The sequence below is a fragment of the Pestalotiopsis fici genome (genome assembly GCF_000516985.1).
Source record: "Pestalotiopsis fici W106-1 unplaced genomic scaffold PFICI_Scf_9, whole genome shotgun sequence".
Classification (NCBI taxonomy): Eukaryota; Fungi; Ascomycota; class Sordariomycetes; order Amphisphaeriales; family Sporocadaceae; genus Pestalotiopsis; species Pestalotiopsis fici.
The window spans coordinates 1,152,056-1,171,868 of record NW_006917099.1 but is presented as its reverse complement, the minus strand read 5'-3'; the positions used below and the strand labels follow the sequence as shown (position 1 = coordinate 1,171,868).

At 49.4% G+C, this 19,813-nt stretch overlaps 2 protein-coding genes across 2 annotated transcripts; both read right to left on the bottom strand.

The window, feature by feature from the left end:
- Positions 1–1,073: 1,073 nt before the first annotated feature.
- On the bottom strand, positions 1,074–3,022 carry PFICI_11771 (uncharacterized protein; the record flags this gene model as incomplete). Its single annotated transcript, XM_007840352.1, has 5 exons — positions 1,074–1,813; positions 1,868–2,104; positions 2,165–2,584; positions 2,648–2,828; positions 2,882–3,022. The coding sequence occupies 5 exons, from the start codon at positions 3,020–3,022 to the stop codon at positions 1,074–1,076; spliced, it is 1,719 nt and encodes a 572-aa protein (XP_007838543.1).
- An 11,187-nt stretch (positions 3,023–14,209) lies between these two features.
- On the bottom strand, positions 14,210–19,566 carry PFICI_11770 (uncharacterized protein; the record flags this gene model as incomplete). The annotated part of the gene is made up of 5 exons (XM_007840351.1): positions 14,210–14,535; positions 14,956–15,024; positions 15,171–18,294; positions 18,350–19,159; positions 19,246–19,566. The coding sequence occupies 5 exons, from the start codon at positions 19,564–19,566 to the stop codon at positions 14,210–14,212; spliced, it is 4,650 nt and encodes a 1,549-aa protein (XP_007838542.1).
- Between the last annotated feature and the right edge of the window lie 247 nt (positions 19,567–19,813).

Here is a 19,813-nt window from a genome sequence, read left to right as displayed (position 1 = left end):
ATCCCACCGTGTTTGGCCGCTGCAAAGACATGGTTGCTCTTGTCTCAATGTGACAGAACGCACTTTCCATTGAGTTGTACCTAGCAAAGTATGATTTGATATATCTGTTTCAGGTATGTCGGGACCCCTACATTGACAGGTCCAGCCGTGAGGCCCAGACACGTGCCTTTAGAGGTTTTCTCCCATGGTTGCTGACTGCAGCAGAAAAAAGACAATGTGTATCCCAATCTTGTTGTTACTGACCCAGAACAAGTAAAAGCAAGAAAAAAAAGGCATGATCATCACAGCGTGAGTAAAGTAAGAAAGTGAGGCGGGAATTGCCACTGAAAGAAAAAGCCGCCCATGTGCTCCAACACCCGATATAACTCCATCATGAACTAATGGGCAGAATGTTTCGAGAAACAACATGACATTGTCGTAGCAATGGAGAGAAAGACAAAGTAAACAATCGACGGGGAAGAAAAGAGTAAAGAAATAAAAGACATATGCCGCCGCCAACCATGTATGCAACCAGACTTTGAAACCTTGGAAATTTGGTATCATGTCTTCAAAACAATTGAGCCACCAATGTGATAGTTGATCCTTTTCTCTGTCCCCTGGAAATAGAGATTGATTGGAGGAAACTTTGGAAGTGCACACGTGTGCCGACCACACAAATTGATAACAAGTGATGTAGTAGATATGTAAAAGAAAAACGACGAAAGGTTGGCTCGTCGGTGCAAAACCACTGCTGCCCTGTGCAGTTGTGTTGTAGAAAATGTAGATGACACCCCAGGTGATCCCTTAAACACACAAATGTAGACCTCATCTTCTGCTCCGTGCCGCCATATATCCAATCTATAAGATGCTGTCGATACCACCAAAACGGTTATGGGTCATGGAAAAAGAACCTTCCAAACAAACTCGGCCAATGTACGATTCCTAGTATTGTGAATTTGGCGAACCCATATTTGGCTCTTCAAGTACTTTAGCAGCCAAAAGTACAAATGTTGTGGCTATAAGTTGAAAATATTGTTGGTCTGATGGTGCTGAAGACTTGGAGTTAATCCAATAGAGTTGTGAGATTGGATAGATTAGTTAATATTCCTAGTATATGCCTCTTGCTTGACATTCGGATCCGGGAGATCCCGTAAACCGGGTTGTCCATAATCGGGGTAACCTGTGGGAGATGGCATTGGGCCCAACCGGCTAAAGGGTGGCGGACCCAGATCATGGCTGCGTGGCATGCCATCATAGAACATGGAATAGTTGTGTGATGGAGTCATGGGACCCGTGGAATGGCCAACGGCTGTCGAATGATTCGGCTGAAACGGGTGGCCAGTCATGGAATACACTGCCGAAGAGTTGGCACTGGAGGTATTTGCCCAATGATCAAAACTGCCTGCCGTCGATGATGCGGGAAACTCCGATTGTGTCTCAGCAACGGGTCTTCTCGTCGGGTCGGGGCCTGATAAGTAATTCATACTGGCGAATCCCTGCATTGGCGGCCCGCTAGGTATTGCGGCAACCTCGCCATACCTTGCTACCTCCTCTTGAAAATCCGAGCTCTCAAGTGTTGGCGCATACGTATGGCCTCTTATCATCACATCGTTGAGATAAGCTCCGTTTGTGGATTCATCGGCTTCATCGAGCGTGCCTTGAGCGCTTCCGTACGGGGCCAGTTCTGCGGCAAGTCCTCCGTGGGGCGTGAGGCTTCGTGAGGTCGACTTGCGGTCTTGGTCACCAACTCGCGACGGGCTAGTTTCTTCCGTGTCCGACATTTTGCCATCCATGAGCCTATCATCCGTAGAAACATGGACTCTTGTGGTTCCGTCTAGATTTTGGTCAATATGCACCCAACCCATCTCATGGCTGCTTCATTACGTACCAATCATTCCGTCTCGGAACCTTTCTTCCTGTTTTGCAATTTTGAAAATCTCCTCCAAGTATGGCTTCTTTGCCCCGTTTGACGGACTGCTAGTATCCGCAAACCAGCCATTTAGCGCCTCCATTGTGACTTCTTCAAGCTTGGCCACACTGAGCTGCAATTTCTTAATGTCGGGATGTTGGCGGCTGGGCGGCTCCATCACCATTCGCAGAATGTGGCCGAGTAGACGAAGCCTCTCTAGGACAGTATGTTAATAAATGTATATCTCGCTTTCGAATCGACTAAAGCCACACTCACCTCTCTTGTACAAGTGGTCAGGCTCCTTGTGTCTGACCTTTTCGTCCGCACTGGCATTGGGGTGAGCTTTTGGCCACCAGTCCGGTGCCTTTCCATCATTTCCCGTGTATGGATGATTGGATTGTTTCTTTGGCTCGACAGTCTTGATCCAAATTTTTGCAATGAGTTTGCAAGCAGCTTGCTGACAATTTTTGAAACGTTGCTCGTAAAAGAGCCATAGCTGTGGAGCATCTTTGACCATGATGGGCTTTGTATACTTGGTCACGGTACGGGGTTGCACGTCGTCAAAATGCCCACGCCGCTTTCGGGGAATCTGGCTTCCAACACTGAAACTCTCTGGTGTTTCCAAGTCGAGGGCTGGCTTGATGTCAAAAGCTGAGCGTCGGTATGGGATCTGATCTTCATAAGAAGGCGTCGATGCTGTTTGCGTCCTGTCAGTAAACAACTTTCGGTGAATTGCCGAGACTAGACATGTACACATACCAGATATTCCATTTGGCGGAAACATGTGCTTGACGTGCTCCGAAAGACTTGTCACGCTTGCCTGTGATAGCGTACCAGGTGTACAGAAGCTGACATCTTTGCCGTCCTCCAGAATGCAAAACATGTAAAAGCACTTGACAGGAAGGTGAGCATGATTGCGTAGGATTTGTTGAATGGGTTCCTAAAAGTTGGTTAGATCTCTCAACTTTTTCAAGCGGACAAGATGCCTCTTACTGGTGGCGCCCCAGTCCTCCCCGAGACATGCTGCTGTTCAGTGCCTTGATTTTCGTCAATTGCTGCACCGCGGGTATCCCAGGAAGAAGGACCCAGTGATGGGTAATACTCCCTCCCACTAAATCTGTGTTGCTGGCCCATGGTGAAGAAGGAAAGCCAAATTGAAGACGTCCACCTCCAGGACAAGCCGTCACCACCTGATATATGCACAAAAGCGTATTCCTAGGTAGTGTGTAAGAGAGAGGAAGAAGACGATAGCATCAAGTTCGAGAGACAAGAAACTAGAATTGAGCCGCAACGGCCCGTTCCTGGCCACTGTTAGCTACCACTATTTGGCCAAAGCTTGTCGTGGCATTCTTACCTGCAGCTACTGTTCAACGACTGAGTCGATACCTTTGGTGTGTGCTCGTATCAAACAGTCTAGTCGAGTCTGTGTATGTGAGACAAGGACTTGACTTGGTGATAAAAGGTTGGATGTCCAAAAAAGACTTGTTGGCCACCAGGCTGTCGTGATCATGCAAGGCCAGTGGATGAAGACTTGTAATAGATGACGGTTGTGTAAGGATGATTGTCTGTTGGACCAGACTGGAAAGATATCAACCACAATGTGACGAAGCGTGAGTTCTGTACAAGGGTGAAAGTATATATTTGAGAGATGAGTGGTGAGCGGCAGGATGGGTAGAAGTACAGGCTGCCTCGGTGTCTATGGACCTGACCGTGGGAAGTAGCCTTATCAGGATAGGTTGCTGAGTGGAGAAACAGGGACGGGTCATGCAAGAGGCCCGGAGGAGTTGAGTGTGCACATAGAGAAGTAAGATGAGACGGGCTGTTTCTTTGTCGATACCCAAGCGGCTGCGGGAGAGACTCCGCCCAAGAGGTTGGTGCGAGCGGGTGTATATCAGAGGCGCGAGGGCTACCAAGGCTATAGAGTGCTGCGGCTGTCAAGCTAGGAGGGATCGGGATCCCAGGTGGAGTTTGGCGCGCGTAAGAGCAACAAAGAAGCCAATATCGAAGGTGTCAGAGGCTTGGGGCCGTGAGTGTGTGTACCTCTATGATCCCAGGAGGCTCGCTGTGGGTCTCGGCTGATATTGAGAACGGATCGCACTTGATGCGCAAAATGGGACCTGAAAGTCCTCTTTGGTTCTTCTGACTATATTCTGAGACATGGGACAGGAGAGGAAAAGCCTCTTGTTGGAAGCACCAGAATAGCTCGGTGCTTCGTGGGGGGGATTGCCTATGAAGTCTGCCTGAGGAGCAAGAGCTACACAAGACCAGAGCCCGAAAAAAAAAGCTCTGACTCTATGTCGAGCTTGGGGCGGCTGGTTTAAACGAAAAGGCAAAAATGCCAAAGCAGGCAAAGTAGTACACACAACTAAGGTAATAGGTACGTATGTAATAAAATGGGCAAGATGGAGGGAGATGAGCGAGTCTGTTTGGACGACGGGTAGCGGCAGTTGTTACCAGCCAACGGGTTGTTGCAACATGACACGGACGCAAGCTCAGAGGTGTGCTGATGGCAGTAATAGGTCAGTGTCGGTCCCTCAAGTCTCGAGGAATCGAAGATCGAGGGGCCGGATGATGATGACTGAGCTTGTGATACACAGCACCCTTATTCTTGCGATCAGACTCATACGGGAGACAGAGGTACGAGGAAGACGAAAGAAAAACAATGGAGGGGGAAAGTAAATTATGACCTTCGGCGATGGGGAAACGCAAGAAGCGAGCAGCAGCAGATCGATCCGTTAAACAGAACGAGGCGACGCAGCAGGTCAAAGACCTGAAACCCCTTCTGGGTGGGCATTAATAAGTTCAAGTCAGAGAAGAAAACAGCCAAAAAGAAAAAGGGAAGAAAAAAGCAATTTTCAAACAAACACTAGCTTGACCAGATAGTACATGGACGACGACCATCTCTGGCAGGGTGTGGAGAAGAAAAGAAAAAGACGTGCTGCATGGTGCTGGTACTGGTGCATCGCATCCTCCTCCTCCTCCAAGTGTGCAGTAGTGGACCATCAATACTTACCTAGGCTGGTCAGTGGTAGGCCACAGGTAGGTAGGCAGTCAAGAGGCCTGCTGCAAGAAAAGAAAACAGCAAGGATAAGGGAGGAAAAATGAGGAAGCAATTCAATCGGACCTGGCCCCTGCCCTCCTTGGTAAGCCCTGGCAAAAAAATAGTGAATGAATGGGTGAGTGAAGTGATGGATGGTTTGGAGAGGACCAAGAGCCTGCGGCAATATGGCACACAAGGGGCACCCAAGTCTCCTCATAGGTTCTACAAAACACACAGCAGGAACGCAGACTGGCGAGGCAATGCGAGATGTCGTAGCAGAGGTAGTGGGAGTAGAATTCACAAGTGCTGAGGTAGTAGTCAAGGTACGCGAGCATGAGAATAGTGAATGGACAGATTGGATTGGTCTTCCTCTGTTTCTTTTCTTCTGGCTGAACCAAGGGACGCAAAATCCGGGTATGTAGCAGAGGGGTCCATGATGGTCAAGTGGGTGGTGAGTATTCTGGTTAGTACGGAATACCAGAGTGGCACCGCACCACCTTCTCACCACTAATCCTGGTTCCTCGGAAGGTTGGCGGCAGCGATGCAGCACAACTACCACTGAAGGGGGCATCTGGCTCGTTTTCCTCCTCATTATGCCGCCGCGAAACACAGTAACATCAGTCAAGACCAAGATGTGACGCGGTTTTTTCTCTCCTTCTTTCCTCTTCTCCTCTTTCAAGGCGGCAATCACTGCAGCTCGGGGTTGCTGAGACTGTAACTGCATGTATGTACTGTATCCAATTTGCTTTGGCAGCTGCAGAAGACTTCATTCCTGGTTCCCCGTTGCACTTGCCATGCGCGCGACATGATGAATGGCAAACGGGCGCAGATCCTTCAAATTTTGCTTCAATGGACTGGATACATTACATGACATAGGTAGGTTACCTACCTTATGTACGTCTCTAGGTACGTAGGTAGAATGGTAGGCAGGTCCTGTACCTAGGTATGCATGTTGTCGACATGAGTGGGCACATCCTATTTCTACTTGCCTCGTGCTCATTGATTTTCGGTATAATCCAGGCCACGTAGGGACCTACCTGCCTGCATCGAGAAAGGCACTTGCATACATGTACACACTTGCAATTGCTGGCCCAAGAATCGGCCTCTCCAGTGAGAGCGCGGGCGAGTGAGTGGCTTCAGTGGGTAGAAAGATTGCAAAGAGATTGGCCAGCAGAGGAATTAAAAAAGCAAAACTAAATGAATAAAAAAGATGCAATAGGTGTGGAGTGAAGCGTATGATCAATTGGGCGGAAAACACTCCTCAGGGCCCTGTCCAAGCAGGGTTTATAGATGGTACGCGCAAGTACTGCTGTGTGCATGTCAATGACCAAACAATACCATGTACATGGATGCACAGATTCTACAAGTCCACACGACCAGCTAGCTACAGGCACTGCACTGAAATGGGTGGACAGTCGACAGAGCTAGGTGGTGGGTTGCGGGCCCAGCTTCCCGGGTACCGGCGGACGCACCTCCAGCGGTCGACATTCCAGGAGGGGAGGGGGGGCAAGGAAAGAGACATTGATAGGATAGAATATCTAGGGAGGGATGGCAATGAGAAGCGTCCATCCATACAAATTGCTCAGTGGACAAACAGACAGACGGGCAGAGGGTCCTTTGTCGATGCAATGATTCGTTTCCATTGCCCGTAAGTACGTATGACCTACATGGCGTTAGCGCAAGCCATCACAGGACGCTTTTGGAGGTATGCAGCCCGTATCGGTATGTCTGGACAAGAGAATGAGATGGAATAAATAAAACCAATGATCAAATAAAACAATCATGCCACTAAATGCGGGAAATCCAACTACAGGGCCAACGGGGGCAGTCGCTCGTCGAAAAAGACCATGTTCTGTGCTGTGGTAGGAGGCCACACGCAATGAAAATGGAATATCAAGCCAGATTGCCGCTTACAAAACTAAACCTACAATGCCAACCTAATAAGTTGTATATACGGACGGCACTCGCACGGAAAAATTATGTGAAACGTTATAGTCGCTCATTCTCCATCTTTTAGCTTTCCTCCCGCTCTGCCCAAGTTGCCATGATCCACTCAAAATGCCCCGACCGGTAAACTATCTTATAGCCGTTTCCCACGCTAGATGCACTTGTGGAAGGAAGGACGTCGACATGAGACCGTGTTATGGTTCGCGAGGTCGCCGTTCATCTATCTGCACACGTTTCGTGTGCCTGGTCCACTCGATGCTTTTTCTTTTCTTTTCTTTTTCTTCTCTTGCTGCTGCTCGAACTGATACCTGCCTGCCCTCCCCCGGTGTTTGCTCAAGTCTCTTGTTGGCCTATCCTTTCGCTATCCTTCTCGAACACTGCCCCTCACTCTGACCAGATCTGCTGGCCTAGCGCTGCGCCATCGCCGCCTAACCCCCCGGCAACAGGGAAGATGCTGCTAATTCTCGGATGGATTTCCTCTCTACTACTTCATACTACAGAGTACTTTGCAGGACAGTTGCTCACATCCAAACAGACGCTCACGTTTTGTCCACGTCCCCCTTCAAACCGCCTGCCCGCAACCACCCAATCATGCCATCAAGAGGATCAACTTTTCCAGCCCGACCAGACTGGTGGGATGGATGATCTGCACAAACGGACCTGACCTGACCTAGTTAATTTGTCATTGCCTTCCACTCCTCGCTTTCCCTCTCGTGACATAGACCCCAGAACAACCAGGAACCCGCCAAGGCAAGGGAAGCCCTGTGCTCTTTTGATGGAGCCCGTCGCCCACACGGACGATCCACGATCTAGATCTGGAGCGACTCTGGGGAAATGGGGGGTTTTTTTTGCTTTAGGTGAATCTCTCCTTGGCCTTTGTCACATGCCCCCTTGTGTGTGTTTTCCCGCTCAGTGGCGTAACGTGCAATACAATCAAGAGGACCCCCATTTTCCAACCCATGTTCACTCTCGGCCGGGACATGGAATACTTTCTAGGCGTCATTCTTTTGCCTACCTACTTGCCCACCCATCTGTCGTCCACGTACAAATCTTGCCTACGAGTTACCATCTCTCGGGTCCAGATTCCCATTTGCTACGTAGCTTTGTCATCTTGTCGGTGGGTATTATCATGTATGCGGTCAAAAGGCACACCGCTATCCGCAACAACGTCTGAGCATCGGCCGAGAGTGACATTCCAGAATATCTTCCGTGGTCAAGTGGCTCCAAGAAGGATTGTCGAGGTAACGGTTTAATATGTTATACTCTGATCTTGCTTTGCATTATATCTATCGCTTCCCGGAATATTGCAAAAAGCTTGCAGCCTCCATCGGAGACCGACGTCACAAGAAGAGGACGTGATGGTGCTTTGATTTCCCTCTCCTACAATCTCCTACAATCCTTGTCCATGGCACTTTTTGCGCTACATGGCCGAACAAGACTGGAGGGTATGGCCGGTAGCGGAACCCCCAAATCAAAGAGAAGGTACATACATGACCAGGCGGATAATCATGCACAAGACAGGAAGAATACTACGCCAGGTTGCCAGCAATCAGATCCCCCTCAATCTTGGGTGGGTAGGTATAAATATGACCGATCGACATATACCTGCAGGCGATGAGATGGAAAAAATGGATCGATGTCATGTTTTTTGTGATCAATTCAATCCCCCTTCTTGGTGGGGTTACTTGCCCGAAAGCCGCGAGGCACCAACTCTCTTGCTCGGGGGCAGGCAGGCAGGCATGCAGCAGCAAATGGCTGTCAAACGCCCCCAAAACTAGATCTCGCCGAGATCTGCTTGACGGGTATTATGAGGCTGCGTTTGCCCCCAACTACAATGTAAGTACCCATTGACAAGGTGCTGCCGGCACCCATTTGCCTCCTTGTTTCGTTTGATAGAGGATCGGACAGAGCACAAGTAATAGTTTGAAGGCAAAACTTTGAGTGGACATGGATCGTAAATACTTGATACCCAGGCATGTCAAGCATACACGCAAGCCTATCTGGAATTAGTGAAATATCAAGGCTGCAGAGACAAGATTGTTGCTATTCCACACGTACTGGCCATCTTTACTTGCATTTGCATGGTTGCTCGACTTTCTGAAGTGGGAATGCTTGCGACCTAAGTTCAAACACCAATTGGGCATGCTTTTCTTCTGTGGATATATATCTGTATTTAGAACACCAAGCAGATTCGAGGCAGCGCCCTGACCTTGTCGAGTGGAATTCAATCTCAGCGGGTAGTTCAATTTCCGGACATATGCGTCCTTCCATTTCGATCCACCCCCAACTGTGCTGAAAAAAGTCCTCATCTTGTCTCGTACCCGTTGAAGGGTACCTAACGGTCAACGTCGTCATGGACCAGAGCGGGCGAGCAAGGAATAGAAGTGTTGTCGTGAGATTACAATTGTCCGACGCCTACTTGAACGCTCAAGGTTGGGCTTGATTCACACCATGATGGGCTCCAATCTAATGCAAGTCTTGTAATCACACTGGGCCGTGATCGTTCAGAAGCACAGCTTCCTCTTTCAATAAAATATCAGGCTGTAAATGATGGACAAGTCTTGGCCGTTGGCCACTTGTTGATTTGAGATTTCGACACGCCAGCATTGATTTGGAAACCCATGATAAACTCTCATTGTATGCATTTCAGTCAGGTGCGTCTTCACTGCTGAAATCACGCCCAAATAAAGTAGGTCACCATGGAGAAAGCCTATGCAACATTACCCAAGTTGTTGAGCATAGAATGTCTCTCCAGCCAAATTCATGCCTAACATACAATCTAGGTGAGCCTTTGAAAAGCCAGTCCAAAGACCATGGCTCTCTGCTTCGAATAGATTAGGCGCATTTTCACATTCGTGAGAGATTGATCAATGCCTTAATTTGACCAAAATCATTTTCTCTATTCCAAAGGTACCTAGACTCCCTAAACCATTATGAAAGAAATGGAAAGTACAGCCCTGTCAGCATCCTACACGTGATATATCTACCAGCAATACGCCTTCCTCTTTTTACCGTTACATTTACTCCTCCTCATAATTTTGATTCCATTCCTTGAATAACTTCATTCCAAAATGTTCATGGCCAGAATGATTCAAATGAGCACACTGATTTCCGAATCTTCAATGGTCAGGGGCCTTATTCTTATGCCCCTCGAGGGCCTCGTTGATCTAAACTGGGCTGAACCCATCTTCTACATTCTATCAAGAGAGACGCATGGTAATGGTTGCTCCTCGACTCGCTACTGGCCTCTGAGTAAGCCCCTCGTGATATCAAAGTTGGCGTCAAAGGAATGACAGACTAGGCTATTTATATTTGCCGGTCAGGCACACGTCACTAATAAGAAAGAGGAAAACCGAATCTCTGTTCAAGCCATTGAATGCGATGAGATCGGATTCGATAAGCCCTAAATTTTGACAGGTATGACAGAGCGATCACCCCGCACAGCGTCACATCATCACTTGAAATGAAACAGTTACTGATTTCTCCGGGCAATCCTTGCACTGCGACAGTCGGTCCAAAGTTGCAGTTGCTTGCTAGCCTACCATCAATCGCAACTGGCAGTCTGCGTCCACAAACCTGCGAGTCCACTCTGTACAGGTTCTGGAAAATTATCAAGTCGGTGGGCAGGTCGGCATATGCAGAGCTGCTGCTGGGCTCCAGGTCTGGCTCGGCTATACATGCTGTATATCTTTCCCGGGTGGCCATAACCGCAGCGCGATTGTGGCCAGTATGCCATCAAACTACATTTAGATGGTGCTTTGCACCACAGTCAGCCAATAACGACATGTTGAATTACCAATATGTTGAGCTCGGACGACGGAAGAGATATCTCGAATTGGAAAAATCACAGTCGCACAGCACAATGCCGGCGAAGCTTTGTGTCACCAAGATTTTTCCGCCCGCCCAACTTTTATCGAATCAAGTGCAGGAATTGGCTCAGAGAGATTCATGATTTGCTTGTGCATGCTCGAATCGCTTTCCATGCGAAATTTCCATTATCTGCAACACAAACGCCACGCTGTCTTTGCGGACGCAGAGCCCCGAAGCATTTTACCAGCGTCATCTGAGTTGGCACGATACTCACGGATCCATGGCGAGCCTGTCACGGAGTCAGTACGGTCAAGCTAGATACCATGTGTTTTGGTGAAACGCTTACGTCGGTACCATGTCACGCCTAGTGATCAGAGGGCATCACTTTGGTAACACATCCGGATGCGCCGAGCTCAATCCGTTCAAAATGCGCTGGAGTCCGCACCGAGAATGTTGGTTTTCCACTCGTGCGTAAAAGGAATTCAGCCGTAAGTATGATTACTAACCAACATCACCAAGCGAGGCCTTGAAATAGAAGCGGCAAGTTACGGCCTGTGGTCCGAGTACCTGAAGTTGAAACTTTGTTTGCTCATTTACAGGATGTGTGTGTGTGTGTGTGTTGCGCCTCTGCCCGACGGTATGTCTCTTGTTTGGCCCCCTCACAACCCCCCTTTAGCCATGGTGGTTACACTACTTATGCAGACGCTCTGCCATGGGTTGAATGGCGCTGACAATCTAGTCCCTTCTCGATCTTCTATGCATAATCCATGTTTAATCGTGGCCCAGCGATCGACAATGTAGCTAGGTTAGCTAGCCTGGCTCGCCCGCAAACACAGGTGTGTAAACGAGCCCTATCAATTCATGCCGCCATCACGGTCGTCCGAGTCTTGCTGTTCTGGCAAGCTGCAAGCAATTTTATCCGTCTTACGAGAGACGCAATCTTGTGCTGTCGGTACAGCACATTGATATAGTCATGAGATCACCGAAAAAGAGGCCAGAACAGGTCTTTGAAATGATGCTCACGGCGGAGGCTCAATATTTTCGCTTCTGGGATTTCCCAAAGCTCAGCTCGGTTGTGCGGTCATGATTGATCCCGTCTCATTCCCCTCCACCCAATACGAACCTGGACGCTGATTCGCTCCAGCATCGCACAATATAGGCCATTCTCCAAAGCGCGGTTCTCCAATTCACACGAGTGGCTCACACAAAACCTGCGGGCGGCTTTCACATGGCGTAACGTTGGTCGATTACTACCCGGCAGGCAAAGGGGGGCACCACGATCGGGGTTTGGCATTATTAGAACCATTCAAACGACGCAAGACACACCTTACTGCCCACCCCAATCCCACCCTTGTCTATAGCGTGGCATACCACCCTCGCGAACTATTGTCTGCATTTGCGCTCCAAAGCAAGAGTTGGCAAAGCATAGAGGCTTTCTCTTCTAATGGTGAAAGCGACACCAAGATCCAGCCGCGTTAGGTAAGCCTTTCATCGTCACACCTTGCACAAAGAAAGCTGCCACACCGTTGACCAAAGCGGAACCACGTCGTCCGCACGTCGTCCAGTAGCCAAATGTTGTGCTTTGAGCCCATCTCACAGGAGTATGACAACCAAGGTGACGAGAACTTGGCATCCGGCGTTGTGACACTCTCGGAGGATATTCTGTCTAGGGCGCATTCCTTCAGGTGTGTGGCCGATTTCGAAATGCGAGACCGATTGGCCATGTTCAGTCTTAGCGCCAATATCACATCTTGGTTACATGAGCACTTTACCATTTAAAACATCAAGGTGATGGTATAGAAATACTACATATCCCTAGGCGTACGACAAACCGCGCAAGATGGTTGCTTCAAGATCAGTAATGTGCGCGCGATTGCTCAAGGGTTGTATCGATAATGTTGAAGGGGGTTTCCTGTTGTTCAGGGTATTATTGGCATGAAGCCTCAACCCCAGAGATTGACCAATTATTGCTCGTGCCTCGAGCAGAGTTGGAGCCCATGGACGTGATACACTTGCTGATAGGCCTCTAAAGGTCTGGCTCTGCTTGTCTTCTTGCCCTTTGGTGTAACTCGTTGCTTGCATCATGTGCCACAGAGTCAAAGATTTTAAAGGAATACCAAGCTTGTATTTTGTAAAACGCGCAAGTCGTATCGTCTACATAGAGAACAGAACACTACAATCACGTCCTAGTCCAGTACTAGAATCACGACTCTCAGTAGCAAAAATACATTTACTAATTATGCGCATCATAGCCTCCTCGCCTCACCGTCAACGTCGTAGTCCTGCTTTTTTCTAATTGCCATTTCATTCATGTCAAAGGCTAATGATTATACCAACTCCAGCTCGGGCCGATGATGCCACGGCAGACATTGCTCCTTCGGTGTAATCCTTTTCCACATGCGCGTAATACTCCCCATCAATGACACCCTACTTGCCTCTCACTCCCATTTCATAGTTCCTCGGCTGTCATCACCGTCGGTAAATGCCTAACCGGAGACGCGTCCTAACCAATCATGTTTTCTCCCTCTTCGTCTCTCGACATCTAGGTTGAATACATAATGTTTGATCATGGGAACCATTGTTGGTTCAGCTTTGGACATATTCACCAGTTCGAGCATGTTGCTTGATAGGTCTGATGCCGAGCGCATATCAGTACCGGCCAGTTCTCTGAACAATACTACTGCTAGCATATTTTCTTTTAAAAGGCAACACAAAAAGGCAAAAGTAATGCTGACTAGCTTTGCAACCAACCCAATGCTGTGCAACAAAGGGATAATTTTTCGAGCATCTCGTTCTCGGTTATGCTACAGTACATGATCTGCGATCCACCATGTCGGGACTGCCCATCGGGAGGGGGCGGCAAGACGGTTCATTCTCTTCCATCTTGAGCCTCATCCGCACCTTGTCCGATCATGACCTTGCGCTCTTCTACTCATACCCACCACTCTGTCCCTACCCAGATTTGGACACGAGGCATTAGTCTGCATTTTCTCCGTCTGATTTGGCTCTTGGACATTGGCACGACAGGACTTGTTCATTCGTGAATATGACATGTTTACTTTTATCCGTGAAATTCATTCGTATTTAGAGTTGTTCTGTTCCGTGGCGCTACGGCCGAGTCAGCTGAAAATATCCCATATTATCGTGAATTTGCCTAAAAAGTGCTTGTGCAGGAAACCTTAATGGAAAACGCCGGATTCCACAGTGTTTATTTGACGGATCATATTTGTTGCCAATGAGCCTTGTTGATTATAATACTGAATTTTCAATGTTTTTAGCCACCAATGCTTATGCTATCATATATACATAAAATCATTGTCCCATGCCTGGACTTTGTACAATATTTCGAATCATCTCTGGAACGACTTTGAAGCGACACGCAGCTGCGCAATCTTCTGTCCCCTTGACACTGGAATGTCGAATCTGTCGTGGCTGCTACCAAAAATGCTTTGAGTGCAAGCCGCTGCTTGTATTGAAAGAGGACGGATGTACTTGATACTCAAGCTCTTCTAACCATGGCGAGCCTAAGACGTGTCGAGACCTGCTTGCTTGACCAGTCCGTAGAAGATGCCCCTCTTCTTGATCAGTTCTTGAGGCGAATCAAACTCTACCACCTCACCCTTGTCAAGCACGACAACGCGGTCCGAATCCAGGATGGTGTTGATGCGGTGAGCGACGGTGATGATGGTTCTGTGGGCAAACAGGGGGCTGCGCAGTGTTGCTTGTAGCGCAGCATCGGTTTCCACATCCACAGCAGCAGTTGCCTCGTCCAGGACAAGAATATTGGAGGGCGTGAGCATGGCGCGTGCCAAGGAGATAAGTTGTCGTTGTCCTTGCGAAAGATTCGAGCCTATAATTGTCGCGTTAGTACTTTGCCTCGGCTCGATCTAAAAGTATCTGCAGTGGGATTGATTGGGTCCGGCAACGTGCGTCTAAACCCAAGGTAGTGTGATTGAGGGGGTAGTAAAAGTCAAGATATAGGGTGACTGATGCAACATCGCCTCTCTGGAAAGAAATGCCACATGTCCATGATTTATGCAGGGACCTTCTGAAGAGCAAGCCAGTGGGCTGATGCTATCGCCAGAGCCTATCGCCAGAGCCTGCACATAATGATGCGCCCGGACAATATGTGCCGACGTCATTCCAGGGAAAGAGACAGCATGTCACCACAAGCGTTTATGCAGATACCCGAGAATGCGACAAAGATGGTGATGTGACAAGAAATAAACAGCCGATGCAAAGCGCAAGGTGTGAAAAGTTCCGAACTCACCTCCTTCATGGACTTTAGCCTCGAGCCCTCCCTCCATGCTAGCCACATGTTCCTTGAGACGTGCGTGATCTGTACCACAAAGATGCATTAGCCAGACGAACTTGAGAGAGTTGGCACAGGGTAAGTGGTCTCGAAAATGCGACTAAGCGAGAGCATGTGCTCTTCCCGTCCTGCGGTGTCATATTGGGTCTGTCAGCTTTGTGTAACACACTTACCGAGAACGCTCCAAAGCTCCGTGTCGTCGTGTACATGACCAGGGTCTAGATTGTCCCGAACCGTCCCTTCGAAAAGAGCGGCATCCTGTGGGATAATGGCGAGTCGCCTTCGGAGATCTAGTAGACCAATTGTAGATGTGTTCAATTCGTCGATGCTAATGTTACCAGTGTCCGCCTCGATAATACGAAAGAGTGCAAGCGTGAGCGAGGATTTGCCTGCACCCGTCCTGCCCACAACGCCGATTTTCTCGTGGGACTTGATGTCCAGGTTAATGTTCTTCAGCACTAGATCCAGGCCTGCTCGGTAGCGGGTGCTGTAGTTTTGGAATTGCACAGCTCCGTTTGCCGGCCATGCAACAGGAGGTCGGTGGCGGTGGATAACCTCGGGAGCCTCACTTGGGAGGCGGGCATACTCGAGCACGCGTTCCACCGATACAATGTTTGTCTCCACCTCAACCGTCTGACGTACGATCCAGTTGAGTGACGTGGTTATTTGCAGAACATACGACATGGCTAGACCGACCCAACCAGGACCCAGACCGCTATGGTTAACCACCGAGATGACGGAGAGTCCTGCAGCGGCGAGGATGATGACGGCTCCAATGAACTCTAGGCGGATGGCCAACCATCGGTTGGCACTGATGGATGGATAGTAAGCCCGCAGATTTGTATCTACACGCCATTCATTTTCAAGCTCAAATCTGTTCTGCTGTCGGTATGCCCGTATAGTGCTGATGCCACCAAGTGATTCTTGGAAATGGGCATAAATGGGACTTCGACTGACGCTATCTAGTCGCTTGAGCTCGCGTGACGATCTGAGGTAGTATCGCTGGATCCAGTAGTACATGGCGCTCAAAGGAATAATCAATGCGATAAAGGCCGGTACGGTGACGGAGACTACCACCAGGGTGAAGCCAGATCGGGCCAAGTTGACAAAGAGCATGTTGAAAGTCCGGGCCAGAACCTCGTCTAGGCGGTAAATGTCGCTGGAGAACCTGTTGAGAATTCGGCCGGCTGGTGTCGTGTCAAAGAAGGACATGGGCGACCTAAAGATGGCCGTCGCCATTCTTTCGTGGAGCTTTCTAGAGGCTTCAATGGAGCAAAAGATCCAGAGAATCAGAGTCTGTATAACAGTAAGGCCCGATGAGCCGACTCCAAATGCAAAGTAGATGCCCAAGTATTTTCCGACGTAAGGGTTACCGCCAGCGTCACTGTTCATTTCTGCCCAGTTCTTCAACCACACGCTACCGCCAATCTGGGCAGTCTGCGCGGCCACCAGAGTGAGCAAGTAAATGACAACGGCAACGATATTACTTGTCCTTGCATACTCCAGATAGACGTCCCACTTGACTTTGCCTTGTTCCGAGTGCTCCTTGGTCTGTCTGGTCTTGCTACTAGGATCTTCCTCGTCCGAAAGCTTGCCACGAGGGCCCTTGAAGCTAGCTGCACTTGCGCGTCGCAACGTTGACATGCTGCCAGTTCGCTTCTGCGTACGCGAGGAACCTCCAGTCTTTATGGGAGCCAACTCCGATACACCTTCTTGGGCCTCTTCCATTTCTTCCTTGTCAATCACGTCGGGTTCCATGTACGTAGAAGATGCTTCGCTGGAGGAACCTTCTGGACTTTGTGCCTCGGACGCTGGACCAGAGTCTTGCCCAGTTGATTTGACGAGCTCGGAAATGCCTCCTCGCATTGCCATTAGTTGCGGGAAGGTTCCCTTTTCATGAATCTCGCCGTCTTTCAGCTGATAGACATAATCCGCCGAGGATAGGACAGAGATTGCATTTGTCGCAAGGATTCGGCACTTGGAACCGAGGAGACCCCTGGAGCCAAGAACATTGTCAATAAGGTGCCTTCCAACATGGGAATCCACAGCAGATAAAACATCGTCGAGCAGATAGATATCTGCACGAGCGTAGACAGCGCGCGCAAGTGCAACACGTGCTTTTTGACCGCCGCTGAGGGAGATACCCCTTTCTCCCACGACCGTTTCGTCACCATCGGGCAGTTGGGTGAAATCATCGAGCAGAGCGCAAGCCTTGACAGTTTTCTCGTAAAAGTTGGAATCATAACGGTGACCGAAGATGACGTTCTCCTTGACTGTGGCGTTCATGATCCAAGGCTGTTGAGCAACATAGGCAACATTGCCTCTGACCCTCACGTCGCCCTTCTCCTTCCACAAGTCACCCAAGACAGCCTGAAGCAAAGATGATTTTCCAGAGCCTACTCGTCCAACGACGCATGTAAGCTCGCCCTTGTGCGCGACAAAGTGGATTTCTCTGAGAACATTCTTGGATCCATGTCTGTCCCAAGAGAAATGGCCATCGCGAATGATGACTGTCTCTTCACCACGTTCCTCGGCGGCGGCCTCGATCTCCACTGCGTCTGGTTGCACTTCTTCAGCCTCAAAATACGCCGTGAGACGACCAACAGCCACGGTTGCTTCAATGATTGATGTGATAACCATGGGAAGGACTGCCAGTGGGAACGTGAGCATGTTGAACAAGGCCAAGGCTGGGAACACAATCTCGGTCGACAGTGGCCGGTCCTGAGTCAGGACGAAGACGGCAAATGTCGAGCATGAGACCAAAAATGGTGTAGTAGACCATGTAAAGTTGGCAACCGCTTGACCAGCACCAATCTTGCGCAGATTGTGGAGCTCCCTGTCATTTCTGACGTGGTTGAGCTTGTTCATGAAAGCGGTACTCCATGCATAAAGCTTGATGCTCTTCATATTGTTGATGATTTCAGCAATCAATCGGCTTCGAGCATCCTTGTTTTCCATTTGGGTCTTTTGCAGACGCTTCATAAATCTAGCAATGAAGCCATTGATGGGAATCATGATAATCATGACACCAATACCCGCGAGCATTGACCATCCGACCAATTGATACAGGGACACCATGCAAATGATGATCTGAAATGGCGCAGACCAAACCTGCTGAGCAAACTGGGTCAAATCCTGGAGACGCTGGGCGTCAACGGCCATGTAGTTGACAATGTCACCAGTAGTCTTGGTGGCCCTTCCCTCGGGAGACAGTTTCAGAGCCTTTTTGTAGATGGCGGCTGACAGCCCAGCTTTGATGCGCATACCAGTTACGAAACTGAGCTGGAAATATTGGTGCTGCACAACTGGTTAGTCGAGTTATTTCTTGATTTGAATATTCGGATACACATACAATCATGCTTGTCTGCAAGCAAGCAACGAAAAACATGCCGAGCGCGATAGCCGCACCCCTGATCGGAGGCTGCGGTTCCTGGTCCTTGTAGTAGTATGAAGCCACAAAGGCAATCAGGAGACGAAGCAGTTGGGGTTGAGCGAAAGCTGATAGATCGTTGAATATCTTGAAAACAGTGGCAAGCATGTATGGCCCTCCGTACGCCTTGAACAGCGCCAACCACAGGGATGGGTGCTTTCGATGCTCAAGCTCGTACTTCCAAGCATTGTCGAATTGGCTACCAGTGGTAGATGTCTTGTCACTTGGTGCCAGGCCCCAAAGATCTTCCTCGGTCAGATAGTTTTTGTAGCCAAACTTCATCATAGGTGTCATCCACGAAAAGGTGAGCCTGGAAAAGACCGTAGCATACTCGGCCGGACACTCGGCTCCATCATCATCGACCAATGCCTCATATGCACTTGCCGTCTTTGGCCAAAACCATTCAAACACGAATGCGACAGCAGAGAGTCCCACTCCGACGGTGTAAGCCACAAAGTATGGCAGGCTCGTGTCGTAGATTTGCTGCGAGACCAGGGAACGCAGCTTCACTGCAAAGACCAGGAGCAGGAAAAGCCAGTAAAAGAGCACGACGCCATTAGCGTAGCGTGACCGAGCGTGCTCAGACCACTGGATCGCAAATACCATCCATAGGGAGACAAAGGTGAGGACGGTCGTCAGGACTCGAAAGTCTCCGTACCAAACGTTGGGAAGGCTGACTATTTGAAAGGCGAACTGGACGACGATATCTGCAATGACGAGACCTAGAAGTGACTGATCGGCATGTTAGTCGAGTCTTGTTTCTGTTTGCACCAGTGACACTATGATGGCAGGTGAGCGGAAGCAAGGGCAAAACGTACTTGTTTGGTCCAAAAGTGCCAATCCTTGGCCACGTCGGCGGCCTTTGATTTCCTCAAGACATACCACAGAGCCAAGGCTCCAAAGACAATACCAAAGACGGCGACCGCAGCGACCCATACGTCAATGAAGCAGGGCGTGAAATCATATCGGAAGGGGCTCAATGGACCCCAGCCCTCCTCGTTACCGCATAGTGGCTGCTTGAAGTCTTCCGAGGCGCTGAGGTAGTGGTGGCCGAGCTGTTGGAGTTGCGGGCGGTATCCGGTAAAGGAGCCGGACGATTGGAGGACCTGCTGCTGCGGCAGGTCGTCGCTGAAGAGCATGACCGGACCGAAGCTGAAGCTTATCTGCTGGAATGGAAGGCCGTAATCATATCAGATGCTGCTGCGACGTAGCTGGTCTGCAATCAATCAATTGGCAAGCAGGCGTGGGAATTGGAGCTGTTGCAATATCACGTAGATATCACGCGAAATGGGATGCGAAACAGAAAAGGGAAAGAGGATGGCGGTCCCTTGTAGTCATTGGCCCTTCTGGGAAAAACGGCGAATTTTGGGTCAATGAATGACGATT